The 27,838-nt window shown below is 38.9% G+C and overlaps 2 protein-coding genes across 2 annotated transcripts in view; one reads left to right on the top strand and one right to left on the bottom strand.

The window, feature by feature from the left end:
• Positions 1 to 14: 14 nt before the first annotated feature.
• fancf (FA complementation group F) lies at positions 15 to 1,723 on the bottom strand. Its single transcript, XM_017722862.1, has one exon. It carries the CDS (start codon positions 1,470 to 1,472, stop codon positions 435 to 437), a length of 1,038 nt encoding a protein of 345 aa, XP_017578351.1. The 5' UTR covers positions 1,473 to 1,723; the 3' UTR covers positions 15 to 434.
• Positions 1,724 to 1,833: 110 nt separating this feature from the next.
• The window catches only part of LOC108442691 (growth arrest-specific protein 2), a 33,639-nt gene continuing 7,634 nt past the window's right edge, over positions 1,834 to 27,838 (top strand). The window contains exons 1-7 of the mRNA XM_017722860.2: positions 1,834 to 2,346; positions 8,612 to 8,775; positions 14,323 to 14,447; positions 21,302 to 21,443; positions 24,058 to 24,121; positions 24,211 to 24,373; positions 24,881 to 24,988. Coding sequence (XP_017578349.1) covers positions 2,276 to 2,346; positions 8,612 to 8,775; positions 14,323 to 14,447; positions 21,302 to 21,443; positions 24,058 to 24,121; positions 24,211 to 24,373; positions 24,881 to 24,988 — 837 coding nt within the window. The 5' untranslated portion in view covers positions 1,834 to 2,275. The remainder of the gene's footprint in view (positions 2,347 to 8,611; positions 8,776 to 14,322; positions 14,448 to 21,301; positions 21,444 to 24,057; positions 24,122 to 24,210; positions 24,374 to 24,880; positions 24,989 to 27,838) is intronic.

Genomic DNA, 27,838 nt, shown 5'->3' with positions numbered 1-27,838 from the left:
CATAAAAGTCTGCATAAAATTAACAATTCATTTTTATTACGCAGCATGAGATTACAGAAAGAGGGGAGTTTGACAGCTGTACTGGTATTACAGAACCCCTGTGGCCTGACAGCACATGTATGAAGCTAGTTAAAGAGCATTGTCTCCCCCTGTCTGCTGAAGGCAAAATCCACCATGCTGAATTAAAGGAGAAATATCTTCAGTACAACTGCTAAAACTGAGTTACTTACCCTCCCCATAAAAGGGAGAGATGCCACATGGTGAGGTCAGGTGCCATATTAAGATAAATAGTCATTAAGGCTTGTTTATAAATTACCCACTGGTTTTCAAGCACCAGACGACAGTTAATGAATAACATTAGTCCAGCGATCATCAAAACGCATGTTCACCTTAACCCTTGACTTGGCTGCGTCCAAAAGCTGGACAAACCACATTCATTTAAGCTGAATGAGCAGATCTGTCCACACACTGAGTCCCTGGACATCAAAATCCCCTTCCTCCTTTTTGAGCACCACCAGCTCTTTCTTAGTCTCCTCTTTTAACGGTGAACTCCATAAGGACATGAAATGGTCCACTAATGTCTTAAATGACACAGCACTGTCACACGGCTGGATCCATACTCCAGCAGCCACATCATACTCCAAGGAGGACGCCCACTTTTTCAAAATGCCCCAGTAAAGAAGTCTAAATTTTGGCCACTGCTGGGAGAGCTTGGCACATTGCTCAACAGATAAGGAGTGACACACGCTGTGGAGCAAACCTTCATCTCCTTGTAACCAGTCTAAGAGGAAGTCTTGAGCTGCAGTGTGCTCGCTGCTGCTGTCCTTCATCAGGAGTGAAGCTGTAATGACGTCAGAGAAGTGGCCCAGGCCTCCACTGTCCTGGAGGACTGCGTCCAACAGTGCTTTGTTGTAACTGTCATTGCCTGGGAGGCGCTGCAAGGCGTGAATGCGCTGTAAGAGCATCAGGCCTTGAACATGTGTCTGAGTTACAGCAGCCGAGTCGGGAGTTCCCTTTGGGTTTAACGGAAAAGAGCCCAAAATCTTACAAGCTGATTTGCACCCAATTAGACCAGCAAGGTCCATGTCTGTTTCACGTCCTTGTTTCATGTCTCCATCACCCTCAAACAGCAGAGACTTGTCAAAAAGTGATTTAATAACCGAGTATGGCGTCAGGGGATTTCTTAACAGACAGATCAACAACCTGTGGCGGCACTGAGACAAATCGGACAGGCTCAGAGGCCGATGTCCGGGTAAAGCCTCGCAGAGCCGCTCGTTGGTCAGGCGCAGGCACTCCTCCAGCACCGCCCGAACGGAGGGGTTGGAGTGGAAACGAGTGTAGACATGTTCGCAGTACGCAGCCCACTGAAACGCCCTGTCCGCCGTCTGGGCATCCCATTTACTCACAAAGTCCATCTGCGAGACCGCCAGGAGCTCCAGAGTGCTGCCCAAGTTCTCCAGCACGGCCTCCATGCGGCGCTACTACACTCTCGCACACTCAGGCGGATCAGCTGAATACTCTCACAACACGGCCGGACTGGACCTTACAAAGAGTCTCCTCTGAGCTCCGAAAACACTTCAAACAACCATAGAAAACCAGTAAAAATAAACTAAAAGAAAAAACAGACAGAAAACAAGGACCGGATGTTAGCTAACGCTACAGTTAAAGCACTCAAGTCCACGGGCAGCGGATAAACAAACCGATTCCCGCCTGATGGATTAAAGCTTCCGCGAACCCTTGCATTTTTCAAAATAAAAGCCTCCTAAAACATCTGTCGGCCACAAATTACTCATAAAATTCTCTCATAAGGTGCTCGTAAAACACTCACTCACTTTATCACTGGCACACTTTTCACTGCGAGGCAAATTACAACAGGTTGTCCAGTGAACTTTCCTTCAAACCAAATCAGTTGACATGAAAACCATTTAAAAGGCTTCTCGCTGCACCTTCACTGCAAGGTTGGTTCTGCACTCCTTTGGCTCCGTGTCCACAAGTCCTGAGCACGAGATGTTCAGTTAGGAGTTATAGTGGAAAAGGACAGACGTGTCTGCCAGCTGGAGGCAGAGGGAGTGGAAGAATGAGCAGGGGAGTCCTCCAGCACAGCAGCAGCACATCAGATCAGCCTCCCTATCAGAGCCGGGCTACACGCAGCCACCGCTCAGAGGAGAGGGCACCCTCAGCACCGAGCACGCGTACCGCTCCTCTGCCATGTCAGTGGGACCCCCGCGGCTTCGCGTGAACGGGGGAACCTGGAGAGAGAGCAGAGGAGAAAAGCATGCACATAGAGAGCCGAAGGGACGCACTGAGCAGGGCAGAGGTTTCTCAAAGTGCGAGGCGGTGTGGAAGGTGAGTGCAGAGCTGAGAAAAGCTGAGATTCAACGCTTTTCCTTTTTTCTTTTTCAAACTAAAATGGTGTGAGATTCAAAGTTTTTGAAAAAATATTATTTCAAACGTATTTGAAACTTTTGTTTGTTGATTTATCGATTGTTGATTTATTGCTCTTCATCTAAAACTGTGGTCTAAAAACACTAATTATTTTAGGTCATTTCACTGATCTGCGTTTCAGTCCAGTGAGGGACGCCTAATTAAACCTTAAAGGTATAGTTGTTTCTTTCTGGAAGTCTCCAGTAAGGGTCATTTTATTAGGTTGATTTGGGATTTTTGCCTGCACTTTGTCCTGATCAATGTTCAAAGAGCATCTAAGCTTGAATTAGCCTGTGACCATTAATATTCAATATTCGAGTCCTGCTTTTCACTCAGCTAAACCCATACCTGTCCTCTCCTGCACTGCATACAGAGCACAGTAACAAAGATTTTCTCCACCTCTGAGTAGCATGTCTGCAGACTGGGTGGTCAAATACAGTCTTGCAGTGACTTATTGTGTGAGGGAGGGAATACATATGGGAATTTTTACAGCCTGTGTGTAATACACCATGTCACACTTGTGGCTTCTCTGTAAAAGTGACAAAAATAGATGCAGCTATGGGGAGAATATGAGCATAGCTGCGGCTTTGAAATATTAAAGCTGTAAAAGTTGTGGAGGCGCAATGCATTGAGCACATGTCATCTTGAAAACAGAATATTTGGCCCTTTTGCCTTTTTCAGTTTTTTTCAGACTGCACACTTTCTTTTCATGTGAGCAGTGAGCAATTAGGCAGTTATTGTGCTTTTAACAGTGACAATAAAAGCAGAAACCTCAGTAAAAGTAATTAAATCCACTCTGTAAAATTCTATCCTACGGTAGGTAGTCAGGTAATAGGACACTGCTGTCAACATCCCAGTGCTTGTTTGACAAATGTTGAACTTTGGCCTTTTCAAGCACCTCCCAGATGAGATAATATGATGCTCTAATTGATATAATCAGTAACAAAGAAAGGGGAGTGAGTCCTCTGTTTGTCTCTGTTTCACTGTGTGTGTGTGTGTGTGTGTGTGTGTGTGTGTGTGTGTGTGTGTGTGTGTGTGTGTGACAGAACATTAGTGTGGTAGCTTCTGAATTTTCTAAAGCAATGACATAAGAGACTGGAGGCTTATTCCTTCTTAAAATTCATAGAAAGGGAAAGGAATGCATAAAGCAATGATCAAAAGAATAAAGAAATGCAGTTAAACACTTTAAGTGGTCTTACTGATGTTTACAGTGCTGGTAAACGATCAAAGTCAATTTCATTTAACAGGTACGCTTTGCACATTCCTGGAATTTGTCTTAGTGCATTAGTGCATACATGCATACATAAATGGACAAATACAGAATACAAATAGTAAACAAACAAGACTAGGGATACTACTGATGCACAGAGTGTCGGAAAAAAGTATCAGAGTGTGCTGTCCTGCAAAGTGCAGATAGAGTAATGAAAGCAGACCATGATGAATCGAACACTGATATGTTGCTCCAAGTACAATATTCAGAAGCTCGAAAAGGAATTTAGATGTTAATGTTGTGGCAGAGTTAAAAATGTATGAAGTTCATTGTTTAGGAAACAAAACGTCAAACCAAGTGGCATTTATTTTACACAGATCTTTCCAAGACCTTTCAAAGGGTGGCTGGTGTGTTTCAGATCGTTATCCTTTTGAAAGATGCACTTCTGTCATTTGAGCAGTTTCTTTGTAGATGTCTGCTGGTTTGCTTCCAAAATGCCTCTGCACACTTCTGAGTTCATGATCCCATTAATGAATGCAAGCTCACAGACAACACTGTAGGAAAAACAGCCCCTAACTGTTTTGACATTTCCATCTCTGTTCTTTACAGTACCCTTAGTGAAGTCTGGTTGGAATTCTTCTCCAGGCTCCAGTCCACCATCAGTTTCTTGAGGGCACTGTAGTAATGGTTTATGGGCCTTAATCAACAGGCAGATGCCTTATATTTTAATTTAGTGAAAAAAAACCCTGTCTTGTGGTATTGTGTCCTTGCGAAAGGCCCAGTGAGGACAGCAGGAGCACACAGCATGTTTTTGTTCCTCTCGGGAATGACACAGGATTCGGCTCTTGTAACTGAAACAGTCTTCTGTTGAACAGGAGAGCGTACTTTGAAGGCTCTTTGTGTTAATCAAGGTCAGTAAGAAAGGTTCAAATTTAGGCTATGGCTATGCAACACAAGGATTTGAAATCCTAACACTTTAAGAGTTCTTTAACCAACAAAAAAAATTATGTAGAAAAAACTGGCAGGAAAAAAAAATATTTACATAGTGCATACAATTATTTACTATATGCACAAGAAGAAGCATGCTACAGATATTCAAAAAAGAGCATGCCAGTTGTTGTTTTCCATTGTCTTTTGATTTGACCCCCGCCTGTTCTGGATCTCAGTTTGCACACTGACCTCTGGCCCCAGGTAGCATTGACTCCTCTGAATGTTATCTTTTGGCTATAAGCCTTTCACATAACTTAGCCTTTCACATGACTTGGTATTGCAGCCAAAACATTCATAATAGAAAGCTGGCAAGCAAAGCATTAATTTGTTAGTAGTAGAAATTTCTATCCTGCTCACTAAAATGTTTCATTTTATTCACTCAGTTTACACAGATGCATAAGTAAAAAAACAGCATACAGCATATTTTACTAATGTTTAATGTTTTAATGTTAAACAACATACAATGCAATTTGTACAGCACTTTGTAAATCTCATTCCAAAAAGTTGAGACAGTGTGAATGTGAAATGCTAATAAAAATAGAAAGCGGTGATTAGAAAATTCTTTTTAACCTATTTTATACTGAGAATACAGTATTTTACTGTATATTTCACCTCATGAACTTAATTGTTTTAGTTATAAATGCATGCTCATTGCGAATTTGATGCGTTTAACACGTTTCCAAAAAGTTGGGCCAGGAGCATGTTTAACATTATGTTACGTTTTGGGGACTGAAGGCACAAACTGATCCAATTTTGGAAGTGGATTTTTTTGGCATATGTTTCACATATGGTGCTGCACTAAATCCATTTAAATTAGACTAATTATGCTGTCTTGTATAAGAAAAGATGCAGTTGTTTAGTGTTCTTTCAATACTAATGTGGATTGTTTATCACACACACACACACACACACACACATACACACACACACACATCGTCTAAGCCGCTTCTTCTGGGTTGTGGGGGGAGCTGGAGCCTATCCCAGCTGTCATTGGGCGGTAGGCAGGATACACCATGGACAGGTTGCCAGTCCATCACAGGGTTGTTTATCACAATAACACAATTTATCATGGTAATGCTAAAATATCATAATTTTCATATCCACTTCAGTTTTCTCTACAAAAAGTGCCAGAATGTAGGTTGCATTTTTTCCGACTATATATGAAGTATTGGAACAGCCTTCCATGATTTGCCGGTCTGGAAATGCAGCCCACCTAGGCTAGCTTTTGGAATGCATTAATGCATTTTTAAAAATTAAGTTTTTAAATTTTTTGTAGAACTATACATTTGACATAAATATTAAATGTATAGTTCTAAAAAAATATATATATATTTCTAAAATAACATTTGTGTTATGTGGAGGTCCTTTAAAAAGTGTTCCTCACACTCACATCTCATTTACAAATATGATTCTTTAAGCAACTATTGATTGAAAGATTCTTTAGGGAACCCAAAAATGTTCTTTTATGTTGTCGCTTCAAAGAACCCTTTTTGACACCTTTATTTTTAAGAATGTAAGATATGTTTGCATTTGCATGTATATTAGACTAGTGTTATCCAGTAGTGTGCACTGACAGGTTGTCATTTCTTTGTTTGCTTAAGGCAGCAATATTTCTACCCTGTAACATCCTGCTCTGATCTTCACTTTAAATTGTCTCCTGTTTGAGCAAACAAGGATGTAGAAGCTGTAGTCATCTTTTATATAATACCTCTGCTATCTGATATTTGTTAGCTGATTTCTTAAGTAATATTAATATAAGGTATGACAAAAGCAATGTTTCTCTGTTTTTTTATTTTATTTAAAAAAGCAAGGATGTGATAATAGTTAGGTCAGCACATTAAGGAATCTAGAGAGCAAACCTGTGTCTCAATTCAGACACTGAGTACTGTAATATTACACTATTATTTCACTATAATTAGTATTTCATCCAGTAGCTGGATTTTTGTAGTGTAGAATTGTATGCCAGAGATATTGCTGTAGTAAGGCTGATGTTAACTAGCCCAATGTTACCAATCCAGCCTGTCTAAACTGACCCATGGTAATAGCAACCACCAAAAATGGTTGATGGCCTAAGGAGAACTTTGGCAAACACTTTCATTTGTTTAAGGTTGAAAAAAGGCATCAGGGTGTGTTTGGGTTCATCATGTATTATAAAAGTGCAAGATGCACCATTTTCATTGAAAGCTTGTGGCCTACACTTCTGTCTAGTGCATCATCCACTACACCCTGTTGCATCCCTGTGTGAACACACTTCTTGCACTGCAGTTGGCTAGTGTATTATGGAAATACTCAGTTTGGGACATTGCCCAGGGCTCTTGAGTGACTCTTTCATCTGAGATGGTCCTATTGCTTGTACCTGTACAGCAACACCAAAGCTGTCTGTAGCTGGAAGTCCACATGCCACAGCTGGCAGCTGGTTAATATAAATGTGGTGTGTTCCAATCAAAGATCTGTGAGATGCTGTTGTGCAGAATGATAGATTTTCTCAGCTGACAGGGACTGAAGTAGGTCTCCTGGATAGAAGGGCTTAGCCTGACAGTCATCACATTGTTGCAGTGCACTGAATGGCTGGCAGCAGTGAGCGCTGAGAAAGCCTTCATGTTTTCAGGATACGCACCTGTGTGCCAGAGCAGAACTGACCTGCCAAAGTGGCCAGTGTGAGCAACACTTCAGTTTCAGAGTTCAGTTTCCCATCAATAGAGAGCTCTGTTATTGATCTCTTTCATTCTCTATCTCACTCTCTCTCACTCTCATTCTTTCACTTTTTCTTTCTTTCTTTCTTTCTTTCTTTCTTTCTTTCTTTCTTTCTTTCTTTCTTTCTTTCTTTCTTTCTTTCTTTCTTTCTTTCTCACTAGATATCTCTATGTATGTCTTTTTTTCTTTTACTGTCTTTATATTTATCTCCTACTCTCTTTGCTTCTCTCTTTTTCCCTCTCTATCTCAGTATATCTCCCTGTCTCTCTCTCTCTGTCTCTCTCTCTCTGTCTCTCTCTCTCTCTCTCTCTCTCTCTCTCTCTGTATGAAAGAGCTCCTGTGTGTGAGGAGGTTGTGATAAAGGGCGGTTAAACAGTGCGGTTGATGAAGAGAATTCCCCTCAGCTCTAACTGTGTATAAAGCACACAAGTGAAAGGACAAAGGTTTATCCAGGTGGACAACAGCAGTGACCATTCCATACATAGACACTAATGAACAGCCACTTAACTGCTTTCAGTTTTTTTTCCTGAGTGCTTTTTGTTCTGTGTGTCCAGTGTCAGCATACAGAGAGGAACAGAAGGTCACTCATGCAAAGTCACAACTAACTTTGAAATTGTGTGTGAGAGGCTGTGTTCAGTTCAGTTAATCACACATATGTGTTACTATGTGAATGCCCTTTCAGTAACATCATTACACCTACCTTCAGAGGAGCCGTTGTTCTATCCAGTCCTCAACATAAAGAAAAAAGAAATTGGAAATAAAAGTGCATGAAATTGAGACTTATCCTGGAAAGTGATGAGAGAATTGGGGAGGAAGGCCAAGACCTGTGAAGAGAGAGGAGTGAGAGGAGGATCAGAGGAAAGAAAGCTACAGTGATAGCCATGAGAAAGTGAAAATGGTTCAACAGAGGCCCTTCAGTGAGGTGCAATCAGAGAGCAGTGAAATGCACACTCAGGTCTTGACTACTCTCTGGCCCTCACTGTGCCTCTAATGCTCTGTTTAGACAGGCAAAACTATTTTTTCTCTCAAGTGTAATTTTTACGAATTGATTTTATATTTTGAATGCTTTCAATAATTGTTTTATACTTTTCAGAAATCGTTGCAAGCCAGTAGTAAGTACAATGGCACACATCAAGACAAATGGACATAGAGTTTAATAAAGGTGTTGTTATGTGTCTTTAGTCAGCTATTGCTTTCTGATCTATATAATGGGCTCTTTGTTTTAATGACCATTCTACCCTCTCTCCTCCCTCTTTCTCTTCTCTCTGCCTCTCTCTCTCACTCTCTCTCTAGGTCAGTAAGAAGCAGCATGTGTAGCTCTCTGAGCCCTAAGCAGCAGCCAGCTGGCCCCGGACTGACTGACCTGCAGCAGTACAGCCAGTGGCTGGCCAGCAGACATGAGGCCAGCCTGCTGCCTATGAAAGAGGACCTGGCGCTCTGGCTCACCAGCATGCTGGGTAAGAAGGGGTCAGTGGGGCTGCTGCAGGTTCCTTCACTCTGGTTCTTTGCTGATACTAACCAGAACAATGACATGAAGTATCACTGATGTGCAGCATTGGCATGCAATACACAATTAGTAATTGTTTTGCTTTGTTTGTTTGGTCTATTTGTGTTTTTGCCAGTGAAGATTACCATAATCCAGCTGACGTATTTAGGTTGGAGTAGAAAAATTTAAAAAAGTGAAACCCTTCCTAAGCTTAGTTCAGCATAGAAATATATTTATCCGACCATAAAAAGTATGTTTTTTAACATTCTCCATGGTCCTGAAGAAAAGACTATTCTGTACTGTCGTTGTGGCTTGGCTTTCATATGATTAGAGGAGTTGTGGACATCAGTTCAAAGTCATACAGATAGCATCATGGTCAGAGAAAAATTTGGATGTTACCAATGCTGCTGATGACGAGTGTGTGTCATTACTATGTCAGTGCATCCAAATAAACCTGCTCTGTGGGGGTCCTGTGGGGGGGGGTCCTGACTCTTAAAAACAGATTGAAGGCAGCTAACAAACTGAGTGGAGCTGATAAAATGAGTGGAGATACAAGGAGGTGTACTTAATGAAGTGCCTGCCTGGTCATGCATGCAGTACATAGCAGATCAGGTGTTGTGATATACCATACGTTTTCTTTGCCACTGAGCTTGGATTGCTCGTTTGTGGCCAGGACCCAAATTTTCTGTAAATCCACATTGTGGTAACAGGTATTGAAAAATGCAATATGTAGAGAAATTTTGAATTGACAAATTGAACTTGATTGAATTGGCCACAACTAAACTGAGGACACTTATAAGGTTTGTTAGAAAGGTTTGAAAATCTTTGTACAAGGGAGTATACCTTGCTGGGATAGTGGCTTAAAGGGGAATTCCACCATTGTTTAAAAGATTTTACATATTTCTGCCATTGCGATGTAAACAAAATAATGAAAGTAGTTTGATATAACCACGACCCAGAAGGAGAAGTGGCTTAGAAGGTGTGTGTGTGTGGCAGAAAAGGTTACAGATTGATTTCTTTATAGTGGTGGTGATATGAACGAGGGGTCACCATGTTGGGAACACAAATATAGCCATTTTATATGCTATCTAAACTCACCAGTGAACACATGTTTCGCTGAGCTTTTATATGTAATGCTTGTTGTTAGTAAATTAGTGGAAAATATGAATAAATATATTTTCTTTGGGGACTGTTTTGCCTCACAAAGTCCTGCAAGTACCTCTCCATCATGAATGAATTAAAATAAAAGCATTAACAAGACATTTTAGGCCAACTTTATTACAAAACAATTGAAAAACAATGTCTCAGTCATCAGGCAGCATATTCCAAACCATTTCATGTAATAACTTTCTGTGAAGGAGCTTTTAGAGGTGATCATCTCATTCCTATCCCCACCGCTGTGAACGATTCTGACTCTGTACATTTTTTAGAAGGGAGCATTTCACTGCAAACTGCTCTCAGTGACTTTGTTTACATCTTAACCATTTTATTATGCAGAAATTGTGAAATAACTTGTGAAAAATTGTGAGTTCCCCTTGAAGTGTACCATCTGCTCTATTGACTATGTGAGTGTCTGAGATATACATACATAGTTTCTTTTTCTATAGTTTAAAATTACATCATGAGGTCATCACAGATAAATACCAGATTAACAAGGAATTAGAAATAGAGGAACTTAAAATGGGTCAGTAGGTTTAATTTAATTCAGGTTTACAGTATCATTCTTCTGCCATCTAATTCAGCTCTGTTCTCTCTGTGAATTACAGTATTACAGGATTACAGTAGCCACATAGTCCCCCATGTCTTTGTCACCTCTATCAATAAAGCATCCGTCATCAGAGTGTCTGAGGGAAAATGTGCTGGTATGCAAGTTGGGGAGCAAGTGTTCAAATGGAATTCACATCATTTGCATAGCTTACAGCATGTCCTGCTGCATTGTTGGTTATAGGCAGGGTTACAAATGTGTCATCATCATTTAAGAATATGATTTGTTCCTGGAGAATCCCTGGTATTCTCATGTATTTTTCCACATTCTTTTGGTAATTAAAAGTATAGGTGTGACATTGTTTCCATACATCTCCCAGCATTTACTCAGATTTTGGATTACACTCAACCCCAGCAGTGATTCAGGAGCATTACACAAATTACGAGAAGAAGAATGGTGGTGTGTCACAGTTCTGGTCAAGCTGTGCTTGTGTGCCTGCGTGCATTTGTATGTGTCTATGTGTGTGTGTGGAGTGGGACATTTATGGAATGTTTGGCAGTGGGCAGGGTGTGCACATCCAGCAGAGGCAGAAGCAGCACCTCTGGTCAGCCTAGAGCCAGAGCGGACCACCCAAACCACTTATCTGGATTGTTAATGGCTTCTTGAAGCTAAACATTCATTAGTGGTGAGAGTGGCTGCTTCTAAAGGGGCAGGAAGGCAGATATCTGTCCTCAGATATGCATGAGGAGTGTGATGTATGAGCACAGCTGGGGAAGCTTCCACCGCTGGCAGATTTTCTGTCCATATTTCAGCTCTACACTGAATACAAGAGATGCATTGATTCATGTCTAAATGATAAATATACTACATCATCACAATTACAAAGATCACAAAGAAAATAATTGAAAGACAAAATTGTGATGTTTTTCATTTGTGTAGAAACAATGTAAATTGAAGGTAGGGGTGGGCAATACGAGATATTATTTGTAGTGATAACTTACACTATCATGCACCAAGGATATCCTGAGTATTGTAAGTACCTCTAAAGGACTGAACACTGAGCAAACACAGTACTGTGCAAAAGTGAGAGACTACACTTCATTCATGTAACTTCCAGTCAAGATGTCCATTAAGTACAAGTTATTCATTTTTCATTTTCAGGAGATAAGCAGAAAACACATCCAGCGGTGTTGAGGTCTGGACTCTGTGGGTGGTTTTCTCAGAACACCAGCAACTTATTCGATTTGGAAATGTTCTTTTTTTATTATGTGTTCTCAGTATTAGTATTTTCTCAGTAGTGGTTTCCTAACCGCTACACATGCTTTCGGATTCATACTGTTGAGTTGTCTTCTCACAGTGGAAGGATGGACAGAAACACCTGTGGAGGATTTTTTTCAGATCTGAATCAAGAGTGGAGCTTAATTTTCTCATTTCTCCCAATGGTGAAAACTTTAAGTACTGTTTGTCCGGTGGTGAGTTTGAGTCCCACTTTCTTAAAGTTTTTTTTTAAAACTTCATTGTTGGAATCTCTTGTTTTTCACTTTTTCCTTTTCCCACATTTTACTTTGCCTTTCTATTTCCTTGTGCAGGTGGATTATCTTGTCTAATCTCTTCTGAAATGCTTGCTGACAAATGAATGTTAAAGTTAAAAAAAACTTTTACTTAATGGTTGTTTTGACTAGAAACTAAAATTAAAATTAAATAAAAATAAAATAAAATAAACATTATAAAAGAGATAAAGCCTATCCTTGACTTTTGCACAGTACATAAAACATCTATGGACCTATGTTTCATAAAATTATGAGCTATGTTTTATAAAAAACAGAACACTGTATAAATGTGTAAATGTGCTCTGTAAAAAAGGACAGTCTTTTATATACATTATATACATCATGGTGAGCCTGTAAAGAACTGCAACCAGTTTATACTAACTACATAAACTGTATACTAACAAGTAGTTGGCTACATGATAGTTCATTGATAGTTCATTTACATTTACTTTTTTATCAGTTTCTAAATTATTGTCTTGTGTTTCTTCTTAAACAGTTTATCTCTGCAATTTAAAAAAGTAATTGTACTTAATTTTTTTACTTTCATTTTTCATTTTCTTCATTAAAATGTGGCACTGCTGTTTTAATAGGACAATTTATACTTTCCAACGTGTTTGCAAACCTCAGAAAACCTAAATATCATGATGTGTATCATCCATTGTGAAAATGTTTTCAAGTATCATGATGTTATATTTTTGTCCACCTGTTTTCAGGGTAGCTGCATTCATTTATACAGTCACATGGCCACTATGTTTCAGAAGCAGAAGTGATTAGTGGGGAAATATTCCATTATGCCTGTTTTTGCTCATGTAAAATGTTTGTGTGATGTAATGCAATTCAAATGTACTGATTTGTGTGTGTATATCAGAGTCTGTCAGTGGAGATTTTCATTTTTCTGAGAATTTTCTGAGAATGAGTGGAGGAGAGGAGGCGGGAGGAGAATGGAGGGGATTTCACAAACTCAGTCTCTCCCTCCGCTGGCCCCGTTTGCCACATTTGGAACTCATTAAAACGTCGAAACCCCCTCTGCCGCTAATGCACCCCCTCTTTTAGAAAAAGAATAGATGAAAAAATATTCTCTTTCCACAGACACCCCCAACCCCCTGCCATCACCTCCTGTTTCAGGGTGATCTAACTGAGAAGGAATGGTCGTCTGGAAGCCAGTCAAATGCAGCAGCCACATGTTGATCAGTGTAGTATCTGTGTGCAAGTATGTGTGTGTGAGTGTGTGGGTGGGTGTGTGTGTTGGGTGTGTGTGTGTGTGTGTGGGTGTGTGTGTGTGTGTCTCTGGGCTACTATGCAAAATCAATCAGCTGTTTCCTGCTCAAGCACCAGCGCCACTGTTTGTGCTTTTCCCCCCTCATTGGAGCACTTGTTTATCAGTACTTGGCTCACCAAGCAACGCAATAAATCTCTCTTCACTTATACACAGAGCAATTCATTAGTATATTCCAGTCACTGAAATGTACTTTACCTGAGTACTTTAAAGTTCTCATAACTTATATTTCTTCACTTTTCTGTCTTGTACATTTTGTGTGTCATATACAGTCCTAATAAACTTCGACATGGCCATTTTCCAACCTCTCTTTATCCACTGAAATGCTGAGTTTGTTATTGTGTTTTTAAGACTGAGATAAAAGACCGCTGTTCCAATTGGCTGCCCTTTATTGTGCCTCATTCAAAAACTAGTCAGGGTTTCTTTTAATGCTTATAGATTCAACATGATAGAGCGAGTTAAACTGCTGTAAGCTGAATAGACAGATATATGTACTTATATTTTGGCTGTTTTGGCTGCCTAATGTGTAATTATGCGTGGACTGGGGATTGAATTGTATACTTTGAAATGTATAATTAGTTGTTACATGTCCATTTTGTAATTTCTCTTTGTCTCTTAGGATTAAACGGCCTGTTTTTGTTACTGGACATTTTAGGTTCATATACGTAAATAAGCTCTGTTTTGCTCAAATAGGCTGTTTTTTTCCAGCTCAGTGCAGGTAAATGGGATATTGTGAAAATTTAGGGCCATATTGCATCAAACATTTTTATTAAAAAAAAAATAAAATAATGATATAGGTCCTTTAATTCAGCAAAACAGTGTGCTTTGCTCCCTAAAATAATGCTGAGGAAAGCAGAATAAAACTTTAAGCACTTTAAGCCATGCACAAGGAATCTAAGAGTGTGTTTCTGCTGAGTTGTGTTTTTTAATTTCTTGCTTGCTCTTTCACTCTGTCTTTCTCCCTCCCTCTCTCTCTCTCTCTCTCAGGTGTGGAGATCACAGCAGAGAGTTTCATGGACAGGCTAGATAATGGCTTCCTGTTATGTCAGCTGGCTGAGACACTACAGGAGAAATTCAGACAGAGCAATGGGGAACTGTTGCCACCAGGCAAGGTAACCACCCTTTATCACTCATCTTCATTCATTCCAGCACATGCAGCTCAAAGGTCTCCCTTTGAGCCCCAATTCACCAGAACCAGCCTGCAGTACTGAGTGACTGAGAAGGTAACATTTTTCCCATTGCTGTGCTTCTTATTGGATTATAATAGTCTTTATTTCTTCTACACTCATAAAAATAAAGGCTCCCAAATGATTCTTGGCTTGGCTTTGCAACTCTAGAGAAAAAACTGTAATTTTTATTTTTAATAAACTTTAACTGCCCCAGGCAAAATGGCTTTGGAGGGCAACACAAAGAGCCAAGCTAAGTAAGATCACTCAGAGAGTAAAGATCACGTGACCGTTGCAATCCTGTTCTGTTTTATGACATTAATTACGGTTTCATGGCCAAATTTAAAATGACAGTATAATACAACCACAGCTGTTACTGAAATGTGCTTTATTATTTATTATTCCTCTTTTATTTAACTCAATAAGACTCTTATTAAGGCTTATTATAAGGCTCACAAGATGTCACTGTGTTTTATCCTGTGTTCGCTTCAGTGGACAAGTAAGTCCCCCCAGCCCAGTTTAACTATTTACAGTATTTATTTTTCACACAGTTATTTAAATAGGAGGGGTCTGTTATCAGTGTAAGCCATTTTATTTAATTAGATTAATTAGAAATATCTCCCCGCGACCCTGACGGAGAAGCGGCTTAGAAAATGGATGGATGGATGGATGGATGGATGGATGGATGGAGAAATATCTGAGTCAATTTTCATTCTTCCTTCCAAAATTCCTTAAGGAAACTTCTTCTTCTGCTACATCTCTGAATAACCCATTTTGGCAATCTTTAAGGCCACTACTTGATGAACAGTTTTAAAAATTTCAGACATGCAGATCATTTTGGCTAAAAATGTAAGATATCAGTGTCTTCAGATGTCTCCACAATCCATGGCCTCCACAATCCAGATTAGGAAATTGCATGCCTTTCATATTACATGCCTAGAAACATAGACAAAACACTAGTAGTCATAGGACACTGACTATTTATTGTCACAAATAAGTGACTTAATGTTTCCACCTGGAGAGGTAATGTAACCAATTATATGTGTATAGGTTTTCACTTCTACTAGAGTAAGTCTTAAAGCAAATACAGGGAATTCAATGTTTTTTCAAACATTTAAAGTTGTGGTTCCCTGTATACCAGTGGATAAATTAACTCATTTCATAACCCTACATGCATAGGCTATAGCAGAACTGTGACGATACATATTCATGCTTCAGCTCTTTGCAAATACAAGGTTTCACTCCAGGACCCTTTATGGAAATGTGACTTATCACATGCCAAGACACAGTCCGGTGATGGATTTTATGAATCTAATAGCTATGGTATTCATGGACTCAGTGCATGTCTTGGATGACTGCAGCTTGCTGGCTCAAGTCTTGTATGTTTTTTGAGCTTAAGAAGGCTGGACTGATCCAAGTGTCTCAGTTTCAGGTGCATGACATGGGATATGTGTGTGTATAGCATTTGGACTTTGTTGTACAATGCTCTCTCACACAAAGACTTTTGTCTGAAGTCGTGGCCACTTGCCATCTCCTCCCAAAAGCTCGCCATTGTGGGACGGTGAACTTCGGAAAAATGCTGAGCGTGCTGATTTATACAGAGCTGGCTAACGATAGCGAGGGGTCGTTAACTTTTTTTTTTTTTTTCAAAACTCCCCCAGATGGGAAAGGCATTAAGCACAGGAGATTTTTGGTGGTAAATTAAGAAAATATTCCTGCTTTTGTTGGCTGAAGCCCAGCTTCTTCAGAGTCTGTGTAATGGGCTTTTTTACTGTTTATGACTCCCTACAGTTCAGCTAATAGAGCCCCTCAAGAATAACAGAGCAAAGGAACCACACCATGCAGGTCATTACTACGCTAAATTCTGTCACCTTTTCTCTACCTTTAAAAAGTTATATCCCGATGCGCCCTGTTATCAAAGTTTTGTTTTACATGTACTTTAATGGTTAGTGCCTGACTTTATGGAGTAGATGGTGCAAAGCTGAGTTAGAGGCCTGTCTCTGTGAGAGAGCTCGTCAGATTGGCAGTAATATCATAATTTGTTAGAGAAAAATAATTCAGAGACTATGCGGTGGAAGAATCTGCTCCATGGCTCCACTGGGATGCTTCAGGTTCTGCGAAACATTACAAAGACATCCCTAAAGGAAGAGATTAAATTTCAAAGGCGTCGTCTTTCAGTCAATATAATGATTTGAAGCAAATGGCTACATGCATACATGTATGACTAGGCCGAGTAAAAGAGAAAGAACTGATTTTAAACTCTACCTGTTGGACAGAGTTTAAGGGCCAGTTTCCCAAACCGTGCTTAAGCCTAAACTTAGATTAAAGTGGATTTCCAGTGATGAAGTCCAAGTCTAGGTTTAATACTTGTATATAGCTATATAAAGCTATATAAAACATCATCCTTGTGAAAAAAGCAATTATCTCCACTTTGACCAATAGAAATTCTTCAAAATTGAAGTGTGTAATAAAATCTCTTCACATTAATGGTATAGTACATTAATAGTAAATAACGTTTCACTCTCTCCTTTAAAATTTACATTTTTTGACTGAGATAGTGTGTTACTGTACTGCTAGGTACAATATTGTTCTGCCTCCACTTTGCCTATGCGTAGTTCAAACATTGATTTTGGGCTGTTAACAATTGCCTTCACAATATTAGCTGTAATTTTTTGGCCTGATTATAGTCTTTTTAAAAAGGTGTTTTCACCGTTTCAGGGGAGAATATTGAGGCTTGATGATTATACGGGTAGTGGCATGCATTTGTGTGAAGTATGTGCCAATTATGTTGATATTGAAACCCTTATTACATCTTAAGTCAGTAACTGCATGGACTACATTGCAAATTGGCTGAGTTATTCTTTGTGATCCTGACTATTTAAGGAGTTGATCAGATCAATTTTTTAAAAAGGCCAAACAATAAAAAAGTATTAAACTGTACAATAATACATGATATATGTAGGTGTCAAGGGACTAGTGTGTACTCAGTCTCCTGCCTTCTGCAGAAAGACAGAGAGGGTGGGGGGCAGCTGTGTGGAAATATCTGAAGTCATGGAAGAGATGGACTGCTGGAGACTATTGATCACGCAGACCACAGAGGAGTGAGAGACAAAAGCTACCAGTTAGGACAAGTTGAACTGACGTAAACGTGCATGTGTGTGTGATGAAAGGAAAAGAGGGGCTGGGAGCCTTAGATTGTAAAAGGATCATATAGAGGGTGGTGTTTATGAACAAAGTCACAGGACCTGAAGCTCTGACCTGCAGTCATGACAGAACATCAGAAGGCACCCATCAGCCCAATATAGTGCTTCTCTTGTGTCTGCTTTTTGCTCCAGCTGAACTGTTTATTATGTAATGACAGATTTCATACTCACTCATGCCATACTTAATTTTTCATCTGCTCCAAGTGCATCATGCCTCATTTTGGTCGATATTATTATGTAGTTACAGAAGAACCCTTTTCAGGCTTAATGGCCTGGCTATAAATTTTATGCCATAACATTAAAGCCCCATTGGAGTGCATTATTTGGCAGCAGTTACATAGAGGTGTGGCTATAGGCAAACATCAAAGTAATAAGTACATTAAAGGCTATCCATGTGCAACACTACCTGTCAGGATAATGATAGTAGAGTTAAGAAATACAGCAGTACCAGAGTAGCCCATCAAAAGTTTAGGGACACCTTTTTACTCTCACTTTTTAGTTAAGTAAGAAAAAAAAAAATTTTGTTTGCTAATAATGGGTATATTTTGCACTCAGCTTTATGTTCTTGTTTCATGCTTGGTATGAATTAGTAATGATCTCTAATACAGTGGACTAGTATCAGCAGCAATACCAACCTTATTAAATGGATCAGAAATTGCCAGACATGACTGACCCACATTCAGTACTGCTTTTTACACTGTTTGACTGTGCAATTTTATAAACATTCTAGATCATAGATCTGTTTTTGATGTGTATTAATATGCTTGATGTGCTTTAATAGAGCACTGAAATCAGATCAGCATTCAGTTTCAGCCAATATTCTGAGAGAAGAAACAGATTTATGCATCATTTTTTATTATTAAACTATTATTGAAAGACCCAAAGGTGGTTTAGGCAGGTTTGAGTGCTGACATCACAGAAAGAAAACATAGCTGTGTCAGTTAGAGGTGGGCAATATGGCGATATTTATCATTATTGTGATAAATTGTGTCACTATGCATTTCTGAGCATATTGTGGATATTATATGTACGTAAAGGACACTTTTCATTACAAAGCGAATATTAGTCCTGTTTAATTGGATTTACTGTAGCATAGTATGTAAAACACTGTTGCGGCTTTTTTTGTGTTTTCAAGCCTTATATTCTGTATTGTTAAAATATGCTAAAGTATTGTGGTTATATTTTTATCATATCACCCGCTCCTAGTGTCAGACATATCACTTGTCCCAGGGTAGTACTACTGTCCATTAATTCACTTTTCTATTGCTGATTTGCAAAAATGCTGATTTATGTTAAAACATTTTGGAAATGTAGGTGTAACCAAGCTTTTGCCAGAAAATTTACACATACAGTACTGTGCGAAAGTCTTAGGCATCTAAGCTAATTTTTAAACAGTTTACCTCAGCAGTGAGTTTATCACATATACATTAGAATAAAGTCATATTCATAATTCAAATAAACATAAAAACAATAAAAAGTAACAAGAATTTCTTGGGTCCATATTTTCCATGATACCTTCACAGCCACCAGAGAGACTTGTTAAAGTCATCAATTACATCATGAGCACAATTTAATGAAGTGCTGATTGGTCAAACCAGGAGTTGCTTTTTAACTACATATAATACTGGGCTTCCTCCAGGAGAGGTTTGAAAATGGTTAAACAAACACACTAATACCCATAAAATCACTATTTATTAGTTTTATATATATATATATATATATATATACATATATATATATATATATATATATATATATATATATATATATATATATATATATAAAACATCATTATTAATTAATATTCTATAAATTTTGTTTATTCAAATATTAACACTTTTCTCAGCAAATAAACACATGCCACACAAATAAATAGATTTTGAAAATGTGTCTTGGGTGCCTAAGACTTTCGCACAGTACTGTATATATTTAGACCAAAAGAAGAAGTAAAAAAAAAACTAGACTCTGAACAATTGAACTTGGAATGAGTGTGCATGCTGATGCTATTGTAGGAGACTGTGGGGGAGCCAGAGTAATAGTTCTAGGAAAAAAAGCTGGAGAAAAATCTGATCCACTGTAGACCTCATTCTTCCAGCATGACATCACCATACCTATCTCAGACTCAGACACACATATCCTGTATGAAAGCATATGCTGCATAAATCTCTGTGTGTGTGACTAAGTGGTGTATTTATTGACTTTATATCGCTGGTTCCCAGCAGTTTCTATGTCTGCATCTAGCCAACTAGCCGAGCCTCTGTAGCTTCGTCTCTCTCTATCATGTTCCGTATTGATCTGAGAGCAGAGGGTGGGAGTAACTCCTCCAGAGCTGTGGACTACACAAGGGAAAAGATCAGACAGTGATCAGTGATTAGACCCTGAGAAAGAGGGCGAGAACTGCAGGGTTACAGGTTGATGTCTGCTTAGCTAATAGAGAGAGAGAGGGAGAGAGGGAGAGAGGGAGAGAGGGAGAGAGGGAGAGAGGGAGAGCGGGAGAGAGAGAGAGAGAGAGAGAGAGAATCAGGAAGGAGAAAGTAGGAAAGGAGGAGGGAGAAAATATGGGGGAGGTGGGAGAGGGGATTTCTGATGTTTCTAATGATGTGCAAATCCATGTTGAAGCCAGTTTAAACTGAATTAGAGACACTCTGTAAAGATCTTGCCTAAATTATGTGATCCATGAGAATTAGAAAAATACCCCTCATAAAACGTGTGTTAGTCGTCAAGTGTGGACGGGTCTGAAGGGCCCATATCATGGAAAAGAAAGGGTTTAGTGATTCATAGGAATATAATATGTAAACATTGTTTAAAAGCAAACCATTCACTCCCCACTCTATTTTATATATTTTATCATTTGTTTTTGTGATGTTGTGAAAAGGTATATATTGTTATATGTCTATGCTTTCAGCATACAGCACTTTTAAGTTATAAGGGGCATGGACTTTTTTGAGTAAAGCACAATAAAGGGCAGCCAATCAAAACAGAGATCACTTACATACAGTCATATACAAATGTTTCTAGGTGAAAATAAGTTAATACATCCTCTAGGAAAAAACTGAAATATGACATTTTCTTCACATTTTACAGCACAATTGTGCACATGCTACAGTTTTATGGTTTACGTTTTCTCCAGTGTGTTAAATTCGGCACATAGTGATTTTGCATTAAAATGTGTAGAAGTGTGTTCTCTGTAGTGAATATGTTAACTTATTTATAATTAACAAAATATATCATTTGACCACGAGTACCTAAACTTTTGCATACTACTGTGTATTGACATTAAAGGCACAGTAACAATTCTGTTTAATTGTAAGGATCAAAGGAAGGTTAAAATATAAAAATGAATTAGTCATAAAAAATTAGTTGTGAGTTTTTGGTACATAAAACCTCAAAAATATGAATACAAAAACATGTTGGGTATGGGTCCTTTAATACAGTAAATTATGTAAGAAAGTCTTTATGTTAATGGAATTTTCATCATGGGTGTTTTGTGGTTTCACTGTGAAAAGGAATTGTTAATTGACACTCTGTTTGCTTTGAAAGAAGAGAGCTTTTGATTGAGTCAGACTAATGACTGATGCTAGAGTTGATTTCTTTCAGCCAATCCCCAAACGGAGGATACCTTGTAGGGCAAGTGCTCCTTCTGGTTCTTTTTTTGCACGGGACAACACAGCTAACTTCCTGTCATGGTGTCGAGAGGTGGGCGTCGGAGAAACCTGCCTGTTTGAGTCTGAGGGGTTGGGTAAGTACATAACCTACACAAGCAAACAGCAGTAAAGCGACACTGAATTCTTTAAAATGGATCATATCTCAACCTAGAACTTTTGTCACATGTAGACCTTTTACAGTCATGATTTTTTAGCTGATGATTGCCATATAAATTATTGATTGACAATTTAATTCTCTGTTTTTTGTTCACTGTATGCAACCTTAAGAATACAAGACTAAATTGGCCAATTAGGTTAATTAGCCTGCCTGCTTCCTGGCTTTCAGTACTCATGACTAAAGACAGAAACAGCTGAAGTTCAAATAAACAAACATTATTCATCACTGCTTTTTAACCATGTTACAGGCCACTGACTTCTCTATGATTTTTCTGCTTTCTTTTATTTACATGCATTTGCTTCAACCCAGCTGATGAAGATGCACCCAATGCATTTTCTGTTTGTTGCAGCATAAACATATGATGATGAATGCAAATAATTGTGCGAAATAATTTCAGTCAGCTCAAAGAATTGCAGTGATCAGTTGATTATATAATATTTGTGACAGGCCGAGACACAAGATAGAACAACTTTGACCTTCCACATAATTTCCACCTTTTCACACAAGTCTGCCTCACTGTCTATATACATATACTAAGTTTGGTTGATGAGCTCTCAGGCTATTGGAGGAGTCAACCTGCATGAGCTTTGCCACACTGATGAAGCAGGGATGAACTCTGTAATCTGTTGTTGGAACTTGAAGGAGAGAGCATAGAAGAATGGAAATAATTCAGAACTACACTATAAATATCTCAGCAGATATTTATAGTGTAGTTCTGTGCTTGCTGTGGCACAGTGAGAGCCCTTGTGTTCCTTAGTCTGTCCACCTTCATGCTTTCCTGGCAGCAGACTGTGATTTGGTGATGAATACGAGGAAGAGAGAAAGAAAAGCATCCTCTCTCTTTGACGCACCACTCCTGTGAATGGCTTAATTATGTTACTCTGCACTCTCATCCATCCCTACTCTTTCTCTCTCTCTCTCTCTCTCTCTCTCTCTCTCTCTCTCTCTCTCTCTTCCTCTCTCTCTGTCCTTTTTTGTGTCTCTCTCAACTGTTGTAAACTCTCAATTGGCTTAGAAAACACTAGCTTTAGTGTTGAAGCAGGTTGAGGGGGGTGGCAGAGACAACGAGAGAGAGAAAGTTAGAATCAGGCAGACAGAGAGAGAGAAAGAGAGTGACAGAGACACAGAAAGAGAGGCAGAGAAGAAGAGGAAAAAAGAGAAGCATAGACACAGACAAAAAGAGAGAGATAAAGAGTGAAAGAGAGTGTGGGAAAGAGGGGCAAAGTGAAAGAGAGAGACAGATAGTAGCAGAGAAACAGAGAGAGAGAAAGAGAGGGGCAGGGAGAGGCAGAGAGATACAGAAGGAGAGAGTACAGAGACAGAGAGAGAAAGCAGAGAAACAGAGAGGGAAAGTAGGGCAGGCAAGTGGAACTGATTCCTCTGAATGTAGAAAGATTTTTCCTTACTGTCCTTCTGCACTTACACAGTGAAAGCTTAGTTTTTTGTAAATGTGTGTGTGTGTGTGTGTGTGTGTGTGTGTGTGTGTGTGTGTGTGTGTGTGTGTGTGTATGACTATATATTTTTGTGGCAAGAGTTGTGTTTTTATGAGATGTGAACACTTGGCAGCTTTCATCATTCCTTCTTCAGAGTAAAACGGCCTGATTGAATATGTCTGAAGCCCCAGGCCACTGAAGGGCCTGACTTGTGTGAACTGAACTTTATATCCTTTATACATTGTGTGATTAATCTGTTATTCCTTCCCTCTTATTTTATTTTCTGCTGAAATAGCTAAATGTATGTATGGAGATGACATTAAATTCAGGTGGGATGCGCTGGAGTTTTAGGATGAGATGAAGCTCTTGATGTGTTTATTGCATGTTGTTCTGTGTCACCTCATCATTCCTCACTCATGGGCATGAGTCATGAATCATGGGAAATGGAGTATCTAACAGTGGACAGATGTGGATTCTGAGAACAGGTGTTTTTGTAGGAGTATAAAAAATCTGTGTTTTGAGTGTCACACTTTGACGCCCTTTCCAGCAGTTATTGCGACATACTAGGTCTGATTTACTATAGCTATTAATGTATGCAGAATTACTTAGCTTGGGCAAAATATAGCCAGTGCCTGGACAAGGAATTTAAAATGATTGAGTAACTTCTTATAAGCTCCATGTGCGCTTTCACCCCCGCTGTGTGTACTCAGTGTCTACAGATCATTTCCATGAATGGCTCATCAGCTTTGCGTTATCATGATGGTGTGCGTTTGAGATGCATGAACAAATGTTGAAAGATTTGTGAAAAATACTACTAATAATAATAACACTTCACTGAAGGGCAGCATTCATAAGACTATGAGCCTAGTCATGACAGCTGACGTAAACATACATGAACATTTATAAAGGCTTATTCCAACAAGCTTCGGTTGTCATAACAGTAGCTTTTGTCACTTTTTTTATATTTTAGAATCATCTATGTAGATAATTGTCTATATAGGTTTACCTCAGTTGTTGTGTAAGACGTACATAGGCATTATGAATGTTGCTCTTCAGTCAAGTGTTACCATAATAATTTGAGCGCTTGTTGGTCTCCAGTTTTGCACAAGCAGCCTCGTGAGGTGTGCCTCTGTCTCTTGGAGCTGGGGAGGATAGCGTCCAGGTAGGTGAAATGCAGGCCTATTCCTCAGCTACCTCATTTGCTGTTGGACGTCTGACAGCCTTTTTGATTAATGGATTGCTGTGTGTCAGGTATAAGGTGGAGCCACCCGGGTTGATTAAGCTGGAGAAAGAGATAGAACAAGAGGAGAAAGCCCCCGAGCCCCCTCCCTCCCCTGCCTCTCCCACTCAGGTCTCTTCCCCAAACAAATGCTCCTCGTGCAAGAAAAGCACGGGCAAGCTCCTGGATGATGCCGTGAGTATGAGATCTAACTTAGCTGCCATTAGCAACTTACAGAAAGGGTTATTTTTAAAGGTCATTTTTTATTTTTTAAAGGTCATTTTTTATTACATTGGTTATTTTTACAGTCATTATACTCTAACAAGACAGCTCTTAGAATAAGACAAACATGAGAAGATGTCTTATGTGAAATGTTTAGTTTCATGTAGCACTTACTGGTGGAACTCATCAGCTTCACATTGACACATTGCTTCTATTATAAATCTGTTTAGAGTCACAGGTTCATTTCCTTTTTTTCCAATCTAAAATATTTGCCAGGGTAAGAGATTCTATGATACAGATGCAGCAGATTCTGGATTCCTTTAACACTTAAGCTACACATTAAACACAAATGGTGTGGAGATGCAAATGGTGTGGAAATCTGTTGATTCTTTGTAAAATATCTATATAAATGGCCTACATGTTGTATAGTTATCACTAAAAATCAACATGTGGGTGTGCATGTTTTTTGTGTTTGCTCAGGTAAAGCACATTGCTGAGGAGCCTCCCTGCAAGTGTCCTAATAAGTTCTGTGTGGAGCGTCAGTCACAGGGCCGCTATCGTGTTGGGGAGAAGATACTCTTCATTCGGGTGTGTACTTCATACTGTAATAGTAATACTGTAAATAGTAAATTAAAATAATTCTGCAAACAAAACTCTTACTAGTTATGATAAAAGGGGTTGACTAAATGTCAAGGCTGCAGCTGAGATAGAAGAGACCTTGATAGCACTGGTATACAAAGGCTTCTCTACAGTGCTTGCACACAGTTAGTCAGTAGGCTGTCACAGCTTACTGACAAAAAAATATGTGAACAGCGCTAATGTATGCAGCATTGAGACATATTTCTGATATTTAGTTTTATTTCTAAAACTAATATATGCTATCGACATGATGTTGTGATTTTTTACTATAACTATGAATAACATTCTCAGAAGGAGAACATTTCTCCATCGTATTCATGGGATCCTACAAAATGGGACTTTCAGTGCAGTGACATAACAGCTGAGAAACAAGGTCTACCTCAGCTGCATCACTGGCTTTGAGATATGTCTAATGTCTACAGTGATAGAACTGATTCTCAAGTTGATTTACTCCTGGAAAGTATTAGTAAAACTCTAATCATGTCCACCTGATTCTCACATTCAGATGATCCTGAAAGCTTGATGAACTGAATCAGTTTTGACAAATTAGGAGTTGCAAGTAAAAACTGATCAGTTTCAGGGCTGTTATCATTGCATTCCATGAATGCTGTACAATAACTAAGAGTATATCACTGCAAACTAATGGGATATTTTGGAATGGAGCCTTTGCTTAAACAAGATATCAATGAACATGTTGTGCTTTGTTGGGTATTAACAAATGTTGACTTGATTTAACATAATAAAGCATTAATTAGCCAAACTAGGTACTGGACGATAACTACAAATAATACAGAGCTTTCTTAAGGAGAGGTTTGGTTAAACCAACACTTACAGTGGGGAAAATAAGTATTTGATACACTGCTGATTTTGCAAGTTTTCCCACCTACAAAGAATGGAGAGGTCTGTAATTTTTATCATACACTTCAACTATGAGAGACAGAATCTAAAAAAATCCAGAAAATCACATTGTATGATTTTTAAATAATTAATTTGCATTTTATTGCATTAATTAAGTATTTGATCACCTACCAACCAGCAGGAATTCTGGCTTTCACAGACCTGTTAGTTTTTCTTTAAGAAGCCCTACTACTCTGTGCTCATTACCTGTATTAATTGCACCTGTTTGAACTCATTACCTGTATAAAAGAGGCATGGGAGAAGATCCTGTCAGATGAGACCAAAATAGAACTTTTTGGTATCAACTTCACTCGTTGTATTTGGAGGAAGAAGAAGAATGAGTACAACCCCAAGAACACCGTCCCAACCGTGAAGCATGGGGGTGGAAACATCATACTTTGGGGGTGCTTTTCTGCAAAGAGGACAGGATGACTGCACTGAATTGAAGGGAGGATGGATGGGGCCATGTATCGCGAGATTTTGGCCAACAACCTTCTTCCCTCAGTAAGAGCATTGAAGATGGGTCTCATGCTTCCAGCAGGATGACCTGAAACAGACAGCCAAGGCAACTAAGGAGTGACTCTGTATTCTGTATTTCAAGGTCCGGGAGTGGCCTAGCCAGTCTCCAGACCTGAACCCAGTAGAAAATCTTTGGTGGGAGCTGAAACTCAATGTTGCCCAGTACAGCCCTGAAACCTGAAAGATCTGGATTTGTATGAAGGAGTGGGCCAAAATCCCTGCTGCCAGTGTGTGCAAACTTGGTCAAGAACTACAGGAAATCTCTGACCTCTGTAATTGCAAAAGGTTTCTGTACCAACTATTAAGTTCTGTTTTTCTATCGTATCAAATACTTATTTCATGCAAAGAAATGCAAATTAATTATTTAAAAATCATACAATGTGATTTTCTGGATTTTTTTTAGGTTCTGTCTCTCACAGCTGAAGTGTACCTATGATTTACATCAAATTACAGACTTCTCCATTCTTTGTAGGTGGGAAAACTTGTAAAATCAGCAGTGTATCAAATACTTATTTTTCCCACTATATATATATACAATAATATCAATACTTACTGTATAAATGCTATGTGTATTTATTCTAATAATAGTGTTTTTCTGAGCAAATAAACACAGTCAAGCTAAATTGCTTTTATTTCTAGTTTTCTCATTTCTGCACAGATCTGTATGTTGATGAACATATAGGACTATGAAAAAGGATTTACCCCTTCCCAATTTCTTCTGTTTTTGCACTTGATCATTAAACTACTTTTAATTAAACAAAGAGATCCTACATAAACACAAAATGCTGTTTTTAAATAATGATTTCATTTAGTGAAGTAAACATGCTGTTCAAAAATGCTGGCGCTATGTGAAAAATAATTGCCCCCTTAGCTACAAAGTCAACTAGTTAACCAAATTCAGTTGACTTCTGGGTTCAGTTTTACTGGCCACACCCAGGTGTTATTATTGCCAGACTTGTTTAATTTAAACATCACTTAAATAGAACGTGTCTGGCAATGTGGAGCAGGCTAGAAGGTCTCAAAAAAGCAGCACATGATGCCCCATTCTAAAGAGATTTAAATACAGATGTGAAACAAAGTCACTGGCATCTGCCAATCTTTAAAGGTTTAAAAAGCCATTGCTATGGCTTTGGGACTCCAGCAAACCACTGTGATCCATTATCCACAAATGGAAAAAAATGGAGAACAGTTCCAAAGAGTGGCCGACCTACCAAAATTTCATCATCATTTCAAGAGTGCATTGGCAACTCATCCAGGAAGTCACAAAAGAACACAAACATCTAAAGAACTGCAGGCCTCACTTGCCTCTGTTAAGGTGAATGTGCACAATTTCACAATAAGAAAGACACTGGGCAAAAACGGCATCCATCTCATTGCCAACCA

Source organism: Pygocentrus nattereri, chromosome 11, assembly GCF_015220715.1.
Source record: "Pygocentrus nattereri isolate fPygNat1 chromosome 11, fPygNat1.pri, whole genome shotgun sequence".
Lineage (NCBI taxonomy): Eukaryota > Metazoa > Chordata > Actinopteri > Characiformes > Serrasalmidae > Pygocentrus > Pygocentrus nattereri.
The sequence above is the reverse complement of the archived record's forward strand: the minus strand, read 5'-3'. Positions and strand labels throughout refer to the sequence as shown.

Bases quoted from the DNA above. Each gene is read 5' to 3' on its own strand.
- fancf (XM_017722862.1), bottom strand. From the start codon at position 1,472: ATGGAGGCCGTGCTGGAGAACTTGGGCAGCACTCTGGAGCTCCTGGCG.